This window comes from Chelonoidis abingdonii, chromosome 25 (genome assembly GCF_003597395.2).
Source record: "Chelonoidis abingdonii isolate Lonesome George chromosome 25, CheloAbing_2.0, whole genome shotgun sequence".
Classification (NCBI taxonomy): domain Eukaryota; kingdom Metazoa; phylum Chordata; order Testudines; family Testudinidae; genus Chelonoidis; species Chelonoidis abingdonii.
The window spans coordinates 12,038,724-12,054,482 of NC_133793.1; the positions used below are offsets into that span (position 1 = coordinate 12,038,724).

The window sequence follows — 15,759 nt, forward strand, 5'->3', positions numbered from 1 at the left end:
CCAGCCAAGTTCACACCATGTAAATATAACTATTCCAACACATTCCCACCCAGACTTACAGGTTTTCTGCTAAATACTAGTCATGTTTGGTATCCCATCTCTGAATACTAGTAAGAAACATTAAAATATTGTACTTGAAAAGGTGTGCACTGTTTAATTTTTTGTTCAATGATTGTCACACCAAATTGTTTGCAGCTTATGTTTTAGCTCTTCAAATACCAGGTGGGAGATTTCCAGTTGCTAGAACTAAGGGGCCTTACAAAACTTGGCAACAAACCAGGACCTGCTGCTGACACTAATTTTTAATTACTGTTTTGGATCAAATAAGACTCATATCCCTAAGGGGAGGGAGTCATCCACACGCAAATTCAACACCCTGATTTGTATCCAACTGAAAATCAAGGCCACTAAATTTCCATCTAATAGCAGTATGGATGGTACTTTAACTCCACTGGTAAGAATGTTTTGACCACTAAGATTCCTCATTGCTTTGTTACATGATCATATATTACCTGATTGCCACTCTTATTGTAGAACGTATACTTGTCAAAGAGGAGTCTTGACAACAGTGATTCATTTTATTTTTTTAATCAGGTAAATTTGATAAGCAGGAAAAAAGTTTGACTTGCAGCACTGACTAGCATCTAGGTTAGTGCAGGCAGGTACCACACTAGCTTCCCCTCACGGCTCCACCAGAACAGCACTGATGCTCTGTAGAACAACTCCCTCCTACTCTTGGTCCCATCCAGAGCAGGAGCTGCAAGACTAGATCATGTATTTATGACACAGGGAAGTGATTAGCCAGAAACTAAAGTGAGACCCCAAACTCACTTATGAGCGCAAGTCTCCAGGTTACTTCGTTAGTCCATTGTACCACCTAGCTTCTCTATGCTTCCCCATCCCACAAAATTCCTGAGGACAGGTAGGCAGATTACCTTTTTAACATTTTCCTCCTCCTCCTGGCGTTTCTCATAGTGTGAGAAGTCATCAAAGATGGAGGTGGTGTGCTTGTAGGTGGCAATGATTTTCAACACCTGCTTAGCCTTTTCCAGAGGCACTTCCTGAGTGTCCCTGGAGTTGGTCACTGGTTTATTCTCGTTGTTCTCTAGGCGGATGTGCCGCAGCTGGCTGTTGGGAACGTCCTTCACAAAAATCCACCTGACATCAAAACGTCCCTTCCATTTGTCCTGGGACCACACACCTGCACATGTGTTGTAGTCCACAGCAGATTTCATTTCTGCCACTCCGCAGAAGTGACCACTGCCGTTGACACTGAACAGTAAGTAAACGGGGCCTTTCCCGTTCATGGAGCGATAAGCAGCATCCAGTCTCTTGTTGCCGTGCTCTGTACTGCACCAGATGTTATATTTAATGGAACGGTGGATATCGTCCTCAGAGTAACTCTTAATGATGAAAACCCGGCCGTGTTTTGGGTTCCAGTCAAAATCCTTGGGGTTGTAGTTGTTGATGGACCTCAATTTCTCCAACACTGGGTGCGGTTCCGAAGGAGCAGAACCAGAACTGGCTTGTGACTGTCCCACTCCATTACCATCCACTCCGTTTTGACCAAACCCATTGCCACGGTTACGAGGTGCAACCCAGCGGGTTGGCTGAGCTGCCTGTTGCTGCACCGGTAGCTGGGCTGGCTGTGGTGGTGGGGGCAGCGGCTGCGGCTGTTGTCCTGGAGAAGCCTGTGCCACTGGTGGGCTGTTATTGATCTGTTGGCCCACTGGTTGAGGAGACACCTGGGTTGGCTGCTGACCAATATTCTGAACTAAAGCCTGGGAAGGCGCTTTTGCTACCGGCCCTTTGTTATCCCAAGTTCCAATATCCATGTTATGTTTTATTGGAGGCGGTGGAAGACTTGAACCTGCAATGCCATTCTTGGTCTTCAGCTTGGGCTGTTGTTTTGCAGGTTTGCTAGCAATATCAGCCCATGATGTCGGTTTCGGAGGAGCAATGGTAGCAGGAGGCAAACTGTTAGATGCCACGATATTACTGGTAATAGACCCGCTACCAACAGCGGAACCAACAACTTTTGGGACATTGTTTGCAACATCCGTGCTGCCCAACTTCAGTGCTGCCATCCCTTGGTCTATGGTATTCATGCCAGGAGCCTTATTTAGAGTCTCATTGGCAAAAGCAGACTGTCCATCAATCATGGCTCCACCCAGTGAGCTTGGTGCATAAGCATAATTGCTACTATATCCAGAGCTTTGAGTGGACTGTCCCTGAGAACTGTTATTCCCCCAAGCTGAAAAGTCAATTCCACTTGGAAAGAAGTTAAAGCCATGCTGCCCAAGAAATGGAGTGCTGCCAAGGGCCCCTGGCTGCCCAAACATTGCATCTGGGAGAAAGTGAGGCTCCCCATTGCTTAGCTGTCCATAGGATGTTAAGTAGGGCATGGGTGGGTCACCCCCTGTAGACCAGGCAGCTTCGCCTAACGAGTAGGAGAATCCAATGGATGGACTGTAGTAGCTTGGCAAGTAGGAGTCAGACATTGCAGTGTATGCATTATTCTGCAAAACAAAAATAAGCACTGAATAGTTAGAATAAGCAGCACAAACCATCAAGGGGCCTAGAATAAAACCCTTTTATTCTCATTCCCCACCCCTACCTCAGCTATTCAAACATATTCAAAGCCTTCAGTAAATAGGCTTTGTGGCTTTCAAATGTATCATCTATCAAATGTGTATTAAACCAGTTTCATTGACAGAAAGATTAAATATAAAGGATTTAAGACACTATTCATCCCAAGATGTAGAAGCATTACGTTTACAGATGCACCATGTGGAACTGGGCACCGATTTTATAGCATGAGCAAAATGCTCTGGAGCTATTCAACATTTTATCTAGAGTACAAAGAATACCTTCATTTTCTACCTGCCTGACACAGTGGGTTTTAAGGTGTATTTTTTTGGATGGGGGCATTTTATAGTCTGCATGGTTGGTGGGGCTTTGGAAGAAAGGGATATAATGAGGGAGGGGAAGGGACCAATAAAAATCACTATTAAAATTATGAATAACTCAAACATTTTTATTAAAGGACACATTTATTTCTATTGAAATTATCTCAAATTGATTATCCATAAAAATTTGTCCAAAGGTTCACATTAAGTGCTCACAAATATCCCAAGAACTTTAAAACCAACATGGAATTACAGTATCATCCTCAAAACTCAAACTATTCTGGAGCTTCAGCCACATGTTATTAGTGATGTACTAAAACAACATGGGATAACCTCAAGCTTTTCCAGAGGGGCCTTTCCAGTACAGCTACAGAGACTGACTTCAGGTTTGGAAGAAAAACTTGCTGAGTTTTCTACTCTAGATGTTTATATCCAAACAGCACCTATATTACTACCATGGACGTAATTAGGAAATTTGACAGACATCACTAAGCCTTGCTTACATGAAGATCTGTCATTTCATATTTAAACCACACCACCAAGGAGTTCTTGCACTAACACTAATGGGTTTTTATCATCCAGTAGTTTGAACCTGTATGCACACAGGTCTTAGTGCTACATGACAATCCAATGCAGGTAAGATGAAAGCCCGGTTCCGTTCCTGTTTAAAAACTTGGCTTACATTAGGCACCACTCCATTTTTCATTGAATCATGCCAAGAGCAGTTCCTGAAGGACTTCATGCCATATATGCATCAAAACCCATGTAGGATCAAGATAGCTCTGCACACTGAAGAAAAAGCAGTTCTGTCTCACTATCTCTTTTTGAATTAAGTGAAAGTAACCTGTCTAGACTCAAAATTAAGAGAACAGGTTATATTTGGCCTGAAATTTATCTAAAATTAGTAGAAAATTAATTGTAAAGATACCAATGGAGAAATGTTTCATTTAAAAAAAGTTCTCCTGAAGTTTACGTCACTCAAATAAACATCATATCACTGGGCTACTGCTTGAAGACTAGTCAGATTTATTTTCAGTTTATTTTCATTTTCCCAGCTGAGAAGAAAACAGAGATAAATAAGTAGCACAATAAAAAGTGAATTCATAGATTCCAAGACCAGAAGGGACCATCATGATCATCTAGTCTGCCCTTCTGGATAAACAGGCCACAGAAGTTCCCTAAAATAAATTCTAGAGCAGATCTTTTAGAAAACATCCAATTGTGATTTCAAAATTGTCAGTGGAGAATCCACCATGACCCTTGTTAAAAATGTCTGAATTTGTCACTTGCAGCCATTGGATCATTATACTCTTCTCAGCTAAACTGAAGAGTCACTTATTAAATATTTGTTCCCTATGTAGGTACTGACAGACTAACCAAGTCACCCCTAAACCTTCTTCTGTTTGTTAAATTAAATAGGTTGAGTTCCTTGAGTCTATCAGTTAGTGTGTTTGGAAGAACAGTTCTAATCATTTAAGAGTTCGATCCTGCTAAACCTAACTCAGTGAACAGTCTTTACTTTAAAAGTTGATGGGACTATTTACATGAATGAGATGTTGCAGGACTGGGCACTACAGTGTAACGTGTAATGTAAATAAGGATTTTTTAAGATGTTAGCTAAAAATCATACAACGTTCCTTTAAAGAATAGAGACCTCTCCCCCCAGTTTCACAGGTAATTTAAAACACTCAAAAGGAAGTTGACCTTAAAAATATATAATGAAGACTACACTTAAAGCTGGGACCCATTCTATCCTGCGGATGAGATCTTTGGCTTAACAGATTTCTCCCATACAGTGCACAAAAAAAAGTGACACTGTCAGATCAAATATAGTCCCTAATGAAGTCAACATAGTCTCTTTTCACCCATTCTCTTATGTTTTGTCTCAAATAATTTTCAGGGGAGGGCTTGATTACAGAATAGACTGATATTATTGTCTAAATCTATGCCACAAAGAGTTATATTTGTACAATAAACCTATGAGCATACAAATTAAAATAAGGGTTAGAACAGTAAATTCAGAGAAGAGAAGTCAGTCTGCTCAGTGATGAAATCCTAGCAATGTGCATACTGTTATTAAACATGAAGTCCAGTGCTTCTATATCTCTCAAACTTGAGAGACAGAGTGTCACTGATTAATATGCAAATCAAACTCCACTAGTATTCAATTTCCCTGGATGACTAATGCTTTTTGAAAAGTCCTCCCCCCCGCCCCCCCAACCACAGTCTCACTCTTCCTCTGCATTCCTCTCCCCAGGGATTAGAGTTCTAAAGACTTTTTTAATGTTTAAGACTCACTAACTGTACATTTGAGCTTCGGAATACAAAGCAACTTAGTCAAATTTAAGGAGATTCAGTAGGTTGCCAAATTAGTTAATATTGGCTCCAAAAATGGGAGCTCCCACATGCTCCCGAATTAAAAAGTATGCACCTGTGTTATCTAGTTACCTAATGTTTTATACATATTAGCTGGAATGCAGTTTCAAAATGCAGCCACCCCTCATTTGTGTTACCATCACCTCTAGGAGTCCTACTCATAAGCAGTTGACTATGTTAGCAAACAATGAGTGTCTTGTATACATTTTCTGCCCCATCTTCCGATAACGAACCTTGACACTTGTCTTACCCGCCAGTCATTTGTTCAGGGACACCACAGTCCACTCTGACTGTGTGATTGTTTCTCTCTCATCTTACATGAACTGACAAAATACAAGAGCAGGTGACAAACTATATAACATAGCAGTTATAGCTAACCAGTTTTGTCTCATCTTTCATTTTTCTTGCTGAATATTTCAAGGGACACCATCAGTTTGAAATTTAGTCAGTTTCAAAGAGTTTTCAGTATTATGCCAACCAGTGAATTCCCCTACCAATTTTTGTAGTTCAACAATCATTTTCCTATTTTAAAAAATAGTTTCCCCTGTGTTCTGTGAAATACCTTCACAAAGAGGGAAAAGTGAGTGACTATTCACTAAATGCTTATTAAATGTTCCAAATAAACTAAAAAAAAATACTGCTTTTCCTCTAAACTGTCAAATACAGTAAATTTAGCAGTTTAGTTAGTAGGTAATTTCACACACAAGTGCAATTTGTAAATTGAAAGTCTCTTTAAATGCTCAAAAACCCTTCAGAATTAGTGATATCAACTTCTATGACAACAAAAAGCGCCATCTAATGAAGTAGGCAGGGACATAGCTATCTTTATCTAGGACTCTGCGAAATAATCTAAACATAATCACTGTCTACACAGATTCAAAACTAGGTTTTACACGCTTCCAGAGAACTAGACTCCTACATGACCTTACCAACCAGATAGCCTGCTGACAATAGCAGTTAAGTTCACTAGAGGCAAGAGAAGATGGGCACTGATTAAATAAAAAAAACCAAGGAGATGTTAGAAACTGTCATACCTGTTGCAAATTAAACAAAGATAGAAGTCTATTTAGAATTCTCTTGACAAAGAGCCAATGAAATACGTATCACTGTTTGAAAAACTCCAACTATAAAAATGTGGTTGACATAACTAAATGAACTGAGAAATGCAACAACTTACTGGCTATTTTAGACTAATACCTGAACTGTCTGAGAAAAGATGAGCTAACTAGGATGAACTGAAAAAGTCACTGATACAGCTTAACAATATGAAGACCTACCATAACTGAGCCTATACTGCCTCGAGTGTGACATATATAAAAGATGAAGGAATACATCAGACAATACGCGTTTAACAGTATAAGTTATCTTTAATAAAAAGCTAGTAACAAAATTACAAAAAGAGTGGTGAAGTCTCTGGTAGTGTCAATTTCAGATTTGACTGCAGCCTTTACAGCTCAGTTTCTAATTAAAGCTAAGGTTTCGGTTTGTCACTGCCCCTTCATTTATCAAGCCACCTAGTCTGGCTTTTGTAAAAAATAGAGCAAAACTAACTTCATGCATTTTCCAGTTTGCTTGGTAAAGAGATAAGAATACTGATAATATCCTCTGCGAAAGACCAGCCTCTAGAATATTACCACATTTTACTGAGATATTTCACATTGCCATACAATACAGTCACTCATCATATTGTATAATCAACCAGAAATGAGTAAGGAAGTGACATGTCTTAACAGTAAAACTGAAAGATCAGAAATGATCACAAGATTTATGAACTCCTTTTACTACTTCTAGCTTTATCAGAAGCACAACATTTTATGTTCAAGATAAACAATCTGGGGGTCAAATTCTGCCCACAGCTACATCTATGCAACCCAAATAAGCTCCTTAATGCTTTTGCAGCTTCTTTTACCCTTATGTTTGTTCTCCATCCCCAAGGTTTTTGTTTTTTTTTAATTATTGCTATTAAAAAAAAAGTCAATAATGTTCACTGTAGCAGCCCTATACCTAAATATTTAATCAACTAATGAGAACTAATTACCACAGTGTTTTCTACTCACAGTACTGCCTATTTACTGACAAAACAGTATTATTTTAACAGTCATAAAAAGCTAGCAAATGTCAAAACCCAATCTCTAGGGTAGAGAAGAGGACTTAAAAACATCAAAGAAAAGCCAAAGATAAATTCATTTTAGTCAGTCACTGGCAAAAAATTAAGTAATTGCTTAGCACACCCTACCCCTTAACTAAAGAGAGAAGTTTGGTACTCACCGGCCTGGCCTGAGGACTCAAGTAGGGTTCAAAGTCATCATCATTTAACCCATCCTTCTGATGCACAGATCCATTTTGCACTAAGGACAAAATTCATGCCCTTAGAAAGAACTCCACAACTCAAACAAGTACACGCATTAACCTAAACGTACTTTTTGTATTATAACATGGGTTGTGATATCACTAATGTCTCACTGGTTCCGAAAGTTGCCAACTGAGCCGTGTTAATAAGGGCAGGTCTCACACACACCAGCATGGTCCTCTAAAGGAAATTTCCTCTTACTCACAATGGCAGCTAATCTAAGTTCCCTGATTCACCGGCACAATGACTTCTGCTGTATAGCTTCCAGACATGGCCTGCAGACAGCTCCAATTTATAAACTCACCTGGAGGCAACACAGGGGAGGTGAGATTCCTAGAGAAATTCTTCTGCCCTGATGCTGAGCTCCCAAAAGAACTTCGTTTCCCTCTCCACTCTTATTCCCCGTCTGATCCTTTAAAAAAAGCCCCATTTTCCATGCACCGAGGAATCCCCTGCATCCCTCACACCTCCGCCCCGCAAAATCCTGCCCCTCTGCAGCCTGGCCACCATGGGGGCCCCGGACGTCCCCACCCGCTGCCTCCAGCCCCCCGATTTACTACCACCCCCCACAAATCCAGTCTCCTCCCACCCGCGTCCCCGGCTGCCTCTCACCTTTGTTGCCTTGGCCCTTGGGTCTCTGGAGCGGCGGCAGGCGGCGGCGCGGCCAGACATGGAAGAGAGGAGGGCAGAGCGGTGAGCGCGGGGAAGAGGCACCGGGCGCTGCAGCCCCCAGCGGGCGGGAACTCGGGAAGCGCCAGGGTGGGGGGGAGCCGGGCCCGGGGGGAGATGGGGTCGGTGCCTCGTGGAGCGCCCGTTCGTGGCGAGCCAGACTGGAGACAGCGGCAGGGAGGCCAGGAGGACCCCGACGGCGGACCTGCGCGCGCTCCGCCCTCGCCCAAGAGCCGCCGCGGCCCAGGGCTGGGGGAAGCCGAAGCCAACGCCGCCCCCTCCCCCCCTCCGGGGCTAGGCCCGAAACCGGGGCCTTTCCCGGCTCCCTCCCCGAGCGCGGCGGCCGGTACCTGCTCCAGGAGGCTGCTGGCCGACATGGCTCCGATCGGGCTCCTGGCGGCGGCGGCGGCTTTGTCCGGGGAGCGGGGCGCAGGCACCGCGCGGCTCGGCTTCCTGGCGGACTCTGACTCGCCCGCCCGCGGCTGCTGCGGCTGCCTGCTCGAGCGACGCTCTAGCCAGCTCCTCGCCCCTTCCGCCAGCGTCTATGGCCGGGGCCGCCCGCCTCGAGCTGGCACCGTGCGGGCGTCACGAGGGGCAGCGCGCGCTCCCCTCCGAGGCACAATGGCGAGAAAGGAAGCGCGGCGCATGGCGGGCCGCTGGAGGACCTAAGGGCGTCGACAGCGCCACCTGCTGGAAGTATTTCGTTAATGCAGGTGAAAAGGGGAATTCACTTGGGAGTAGTCCGTGGCTGGGATCTCTTAAAGGGACAGAGTCCCCTTTAATGAGATCCAGGTTCCAATTAAAAGGGATGATCATGTTAATTAACTTTTAGCGCTTACACTTGTTTTATTTTTAACTGAAAAATAATTTAAACTTTTAAGGGAAATCATTGAATGCAGCGTTGGTGTAGCCAGGTCGGTCGCAGGCTATTAGAGTGCCAAGGTGGGCGAGGTAAAATCCTTTATTGGATCAACTTCTGTTGGTGAGAGAGATGAGCTTTCAAGCCCTACAGAGCACTTCTTCAGGTCTGGGAAACGTACTGAGATGCTGGTCCAATAAAAGTAAACTCATGACATTTTAGTGGAATTACAATTTTAATAAACAATAATGTTTAATGCAAAACCATTGTCACTTTTAAATAACATAAGCACCAATCCTGCAGTCCGAGCCATGCAGATGGGAATAATCCTGCAACCCTGAAGGTCCAACAGCACACCTCCACCCTGCGGTCTGCTGGATGGGGGCTTCTGTGTTTGCAAGATCTGGTCCTTAATGTTTAATGCATAGGTACTGTTAATAAAACTGAGTATTACAAATGAGCCTCCACCACAGAGACTACAGCATTTCCCAAGGGAGCAAACATGGCTGTTTACAATATCACAGCCTTGCAATGTTGATTTTGATGGGAGCTGTAGCTATCTGGCACCTTTTGCAATCAGGTCATAATAAAGCTGAAGGGATCTTCAGTTGAGCCTCCTTTCTGCAGAACATAATTGCACTGACATGAGGCCAACATATGGTGTGTGTGGGGAGGAGTGGGTTGGAGGAAGATGGTAAATAAGGGCTTCCTAAAGGTACAGATTGTTTTCCTCCCACCTCAAACCCTAAACATCATTAATCAGCCAGATTCCTCACCCCCTGGAAAAGCCCTAGCAGTTTGGAGGTGGAAGGAGTATGGACTGCAGGGGATCAAGCCAGGAACCATCTGTGTGTAGTTGGAAGTTTTCCATTTATTCAACTAGTGACAGGTGTTACCAAACTTCACTACTAAATATCTTATTCTCTCAATGGATGTCAGGCTTTGTAGTCCGTGCTCATCATTCATTGATCTGCCAAGTTCCCATTAACCTTTGAAAACAACGTCTATACCTTGGAGTTTCTCCACCCAGGGATGGGCTGTAGCCTGCTGCTGATCTGAGAAGTTTCTCCTGCCACTTACCTGCAAACCATAACTCAAGCAAGATCCTAGAGGAGCATGTATTGGTGCCTCCCTATAGCTGGGATGCCAACTCCACCAGAACTGTGCTCTGTGCGCTCAGCGTGGTTGCTTGCATTTACTTCCCACAAGACAGCACAGGCCTTGTGGTGGTGGAAGTGCCTCCACAGAGAATGAAAAACAGGCAGAGATGCACTCTGTCGGCAGCTGCCAAACCTGTTGGGGAAGTCATCCAACTTTACTAGCCTGAGGTCTTGGCACTGCCAGTTGCCACCTATTCCTTCCCATATGCAGCGGTGTGCACTGTAATCTGTGATGGTGCTGGAAGGAGCTGAAGGTTTGGTCCCTTCTGACCTATGAGTCTATGAGTTTGCCAACAATTCCCCTACAGTGGCATACCCTTTGGAACCGTCACTCAGACCTTCAAAAGTTCCCTACGTGAAACAATCAAGGGAAGGGAAAGGTGGAGGGGGCGCTGTACAGTTGCAATAATTAAATGTGAGGCCATGTGCTAACTTCACCAGCATGCAGAGTTTTCAGCATTAAAGATGGACACAGGCCATTAACAGGCTGGATTTCCATCACAGCAGGACCCTGACCCAGGCTGCAGTGTTTAACCCACCTTGTGGTCAGGGTGATCTTGTCCAGTTTTAGTGTTTCGTGGCAGTATCTGCACACAGCCCTGCTACTTCAGGCTTTTGCCAGTGATCACTGGCTACCCCTCCACCCCACTGCCTGCCAGTCTCGTCTGCTTTTCTATATGAATGATAAGATTTGGGTCCAGCTGCTCTGCTAAACCCTACTGCCGTCGTTCCTACTTCCCATTCAAATGGGGGGCACTGTAGCTCACAGTGATGCTGGGTAGCTCCAAATCCCCCCCTCATGCCTCAACTCACTCTGCTTACCACTCACTTGTTCTAGTTCCCAGTAAAGTCAGTGGAAGCTTTTGCCATTGAATGCAGTGGTAATGCAGCAGGCCCCATTCTCCACTGGATTTAGATCTGGTAAAAACAAGGCTTTAGGCTGGTAAACTGATAGGCCCAGTTCACAGAAGAGAAATTTAGAGTACTTAGAAAGGTCTCGGGGGAACACTGTTCTGTGGTTTCCCTTGTGTGACCAGTGTCATGGAAGAGCTGTTAATTCCTTGCAGAGAGAAAAATCCAGAGACCCTAGGCTCAGAATAGCTTTGAAGTGAGCATCCCAAGTGCACACAGCAGGTCAGACACAACCTTTTATAACAAACCCACAATATCCCTGTCACAATGATCCAGCACACCATCTGAAGAGCTGACTGGCCAAGGGAAGCTAGACACAATGGATCTTGAGGAGGTTTCAAACTTTGTTGAGAAGGGAGCAAAGCTTGCCTGGGTCCAGCTCCTTGACCTAGCAGAGCTGGTCTTCCTGGGTGGGGCTTCAGGACTGGAGCACAGTATGGCCTAGCCTGGCCTCTCCTCATTGGCCACCTTCCAAAAGCATGGCTGTCACCTTAGTCAACTTTCCACCCCCAAGCCCTGGGTGGGGGAAAGGGACATTTTTTTTTTTTGAACAATCTGAAAGTCAGAAAGGTCCCTGGTGTGAGCAGCGATCTACATCCAGCTGTTCTCCCATGGAGGCAGAGAATTCTGGGAAAAAGGACCTAAGTCCACCTCTCAAAGCCAATGGTGGTCTGCCTGCACTTTCCCAGGGGAGAAGGGGAAATCCAGTTAAGACTCCTGGACAGGAAAGGGTCTATAGAAGGGGGAAAAAGCAGCATGAGAGAATGGAAATGTGACAGATATTGCAACAACATGCAGTACATTTGGGGTCTATATGGTATTACATTTACCAATGGTTTACAGAATCATAGAACTGTAGGGATGGAAGGGACCTCCAGAAGTCAACTCAGCCCCCGCATTGAGGCAGGACCAAATAAACCCAGACCATCCTTGAAGAACAGCTCTGTGTAAGATCAAAATTTTGTTTTCCACACCCACAAAAGTTGGTCCAATAGAAGATATTACCTCACCCACCTTCTCGCTAGATCATCCCTGACAGGTGTTTGTCCAACATGTTCTTAAAAACCTGCAATGAAGAAGATTCCACAACCTCCCCTGGAAGCCTGTTCCAAAGCTTAATTACCATTATAGTTAGAAAGTTTTTCTAGTATAATCTAAACCTCCCTTGCTGCAGATTAAGCCCATTGCTTCTTGTCCCACCTTCGGCAAACACAGTGAACAATTGTTCACTGTTCTCTTTATAGCAGCCCTTAACATAGCTGAAGACTATCAAGTCCCCCACTCATTCCTCTTTTCTCCAGACTAGACATTCCGGTTTTTTAAAACATTTCCTCATAGGGCAGGATTTCTAAACCTTTTATCACTTTCTGTTGCTCTCCTCTGGACTCTCTCCAGTTTGTCCACATCCTTCCTAAAGTGTGATGCTCAGAACTGGACAGTTCTCCAGCTGAAGCCTCACCAGTGCCGAGTAAAGCTGAACTGTTATCTCCCATGTCTTACATACAACACTCCTGTTAATGCACCCTGGAATATTAGCCTCTTTTTGCAGCTGCATCACATTGATGACTCACATTCAATTTGTGATCCACTATAACCCCCGGTGTCTTTTTCAGCAGTACTACCATGTAGACAGTTAGTCCTCATTTTGTTATTATGCATTTGATTTTTCCTTCTTAAGTGCAGTATTTTGCACTTGGTCTGAATTCAACAATTCAGAAATTCAGAGAAGACAACTCTCCAATTTGTCAAGCTAATTTTGAATTCTAATCCTGGCCTCCAAAGCGCTTTCAGCCCCTCTCAGCTTGGAGTCACCTGCAAATTTTATAAGTGTGCCCTCTACTCCATTATCCAAATCATTAATGAAAATATTGAAGAGTGCTGGACCCAGGACTGACCCCTGCAGGACTCCCACTAGATATGAACTCTGTTTGATAACTTTATCGTCTTTCAACCACTTCTGCACCTACGCTATAGTAATTTTTTCTAGACCACATTTTCCTAGTTTGTTTATGAGAATGGGAAACCAAGATATGTCATGTCTACTTTTTCTCTATCCCCACGGCCAGTAACTCTGTCAAAGAGGGAAATTAGGTTGGTTTGGCATGATTTATTCTTGAAAAATCCATGCTGGCTATTCCTTCTAACTCCATTATCCCCTAAGTTCTTACAAATTGATTAATAGTTTGTTCCAGTATCTGTCCAGGTATTGAACTTAGGCTGACCGGTCTACGATTCTGCAGGTTCTCTTAGTTCCCCTTTTTTAAAGGTATGTTTACCCTTCTCTAGTCCTCTGGGACCTCATCTGTCCTCTAGGAGTTCTCAAAAATAATTGCTAATGGTTCCAAGATGGCTTCAGCTAGTTCCTGAAGTACCCTAGAATTGATTTCACCAGGACCTGTTTACTTTAATACATTTAACTTATCTCAATATTTTTAACCTGTTCTTTCCCTATGTTGGCTTGCATTCCTTCCCCCTTCTTGTTAATATTTATTGACTTTCTGGTAACCATTAATCTTTTCAGATAAGACTGAAGCAAAATAGACATTAAATGCATCAGCCTTCTTGATGCCGTCAGTTATTAGCTCTCCTTCCCCTAAGTTTATGGCCTTTATTCTGTAGCTCTCACTCCCCCTTTTCCTTAGAATCTGAAATCTGTCATTTCATGATCACTTTCACCCAAATTACCTTCCACCTTCAGATTCACTACCAATTCCTTCCTCAAATCGAGTCTAAAATGGCTGTCTCCCTGGGGACTTCCTCCATTTTCAGAAACAAAAAGTTGTCCCAAATACATTCTAATAAGTTATCGGAAATTTTGTGTTTTGTGGTATTATTTTTTTCCAACAGATGTCTGAGTAGTTAAAGTTCTCCATTACCACCAGGTCTGGTGTTTTGGATATTTCTATTATTTGTTCTAGAAATTCCTCATCCACTTCCTTGTCTTCCTGATTTGATGGTCTGTAGTAGACCCCTGCCATGTGGTCATCCCTATATTTTTTTAAGCTCTTATCTTTACCTAGAGACTTTTAATTGGTCTGCCCCCCACCTCCTTCTGGACCTCAGAACAAATGCAGATATTTTGATGTGTAATCCAACACCTCCTTCCTTTCTCATTGCCTGTGCTTCCTGATCAAACTCTACTGCTCTATACCAATCTTCCAGTCATGAGACTTATCCCACCACGTTCTGTGATGCCAATTAACTCACAATTTAGCATATGTACTAAAACTTCCAGTTCTTCTTGTTTATTCTCCATACTATTTGCATTTTTGCACAGACAGCCAAGATGTTGAGCAGATTCCACCCCTGATTTCCCTCTTATTGCTCCTAGGAGCCTATTGTAATCTTCCAGGCTACCCGCAACATCTAGCGTTCTCTTCAAGTTTTCTTTTTTATGCTTACCTGTGGGCTTTTTATGTATCACTGCGGGCCAGGAATTGTATGGATGGGAGTGAGATGTTCCCATGGTTCCTCCAGGAACTAAAAACTGGTGATGGGAGGCTGATTAAGGCTGATAACTGCAACTGTACATAACTGCAGAGAACCACCATGCTCTAGGGTAGTTTGTATGGACTGGTTGAAAGTGGGGTTTCCAGAGGCCAACAGAAACAGACAAAGGAAGGGCTTTGGGTATAATAAGGCTGAGTTTAAACTGGCACAACAGGACCTTATTGTTGATTCAGAAAATGGACAGGAGCTTTTGTCTGGGGAGAGGGCGGAACAATCCCGTGCACTGCTACAGACTAGGGACCAAGTGGCTAGGCAGCAGTTCTGCAGACCTACGGGTTACAGTGGATGAGAAGCTGGATATGAATCAACAGTGTGCCCTTGTTGCCAAGAAGGCTAATGACATTTTGGACTGTATAAGTAGGGGCATTGCCAGCAGATCGAGGGACATGATCATTCCCCTCTATTTGACGTTGGTGAGGCCTCATTGGGTAACTGGCGTCCAGTTTGGCCCACATACAAGAAGATGTGGAAAAACTGGAAAAAGAGTCACGGAGGGCAACAAAAATGATTAGGGGCTGGAACACATGACTTATGAGGAGAGGCTGAGGACTGGAGATCATTTAGCCGTGGAGAAGAATGAGCAAGGAATTTGAATAGCTGCTTTAACTACCTGAAAGGGGGTTCCAAAGAGAATGATTAAGACTTTCTCAAAGTGGTACCAGATGACACGAACAAAGGAGCGAATGGTCTAAGTTGCAGTGGGGAAGTCTAAGGCTGGATATTAGGAAAACAACTTTTCACTAGGAGGGTGGTGAAAGCACTGGAATGGTTTAGCCTAGGAGGGATAGAATGCTCCTTCCGTTGTAGAGGTTTTTAAGTCAGGCTTCACAAAGCCCTGGCTAGGATGATTTAGTTGGGGATTGGTCCTGCTTTGAGCAGGGGGTTGGACTAGATGACTTCCTGAGGTCCCTTCCAACCCTGATATTCTATGATTCTATCGTCTTGTAGAAGGATTGGAAGGACTTTGGCTTGCTAGAGCCCAATAAATGGATCGATCAGCTCTGGTGAGATTTT

General features: G+C 43.7%; 1 protein-coding gene across 2 annotated transcripts in view; it reads right to left on the bottom strand.

The window, feature by feature from the left end:
* YTHDF2 (YTH N6-methyladenosine RNA binding protein F2) overlaps positions 1-8,942 on the bottom strand; it is a 276,572-nt gene extending 267,630 nt beyond the window's left edge. The window contains exons 1-4 of one of the 2 annotated variants that reach the window (XM_075060845.1): positions 8,655-8,807; positions 8,248-8,272; positions 7,554-7,633; positions 936-2,519 (exon numbers count right to left, since the gene is read on the bottom strand). In XM_075060845.1, the coding sequence (XP_074916946.1) occupies positions 936-2,519; positions 7,554-7,633; positions 8,248-8,272; positions 8,655-8,681 (1,716 nt within the window). In that variant the 5' untranslated portion in view covers positions 8,682-8,807. Of the gene's footprint in view, positions 1-935; positions 2,520-7,553; positions 7,634-8,247; positions 8,273-8,654 lie in introns of both variants that reach the window. The other variant, XM_032802853.2, reaches the window with a different exon arrangement.
* Positions 8,943-15,759: the final 6,817 nt, after the last annotated feature.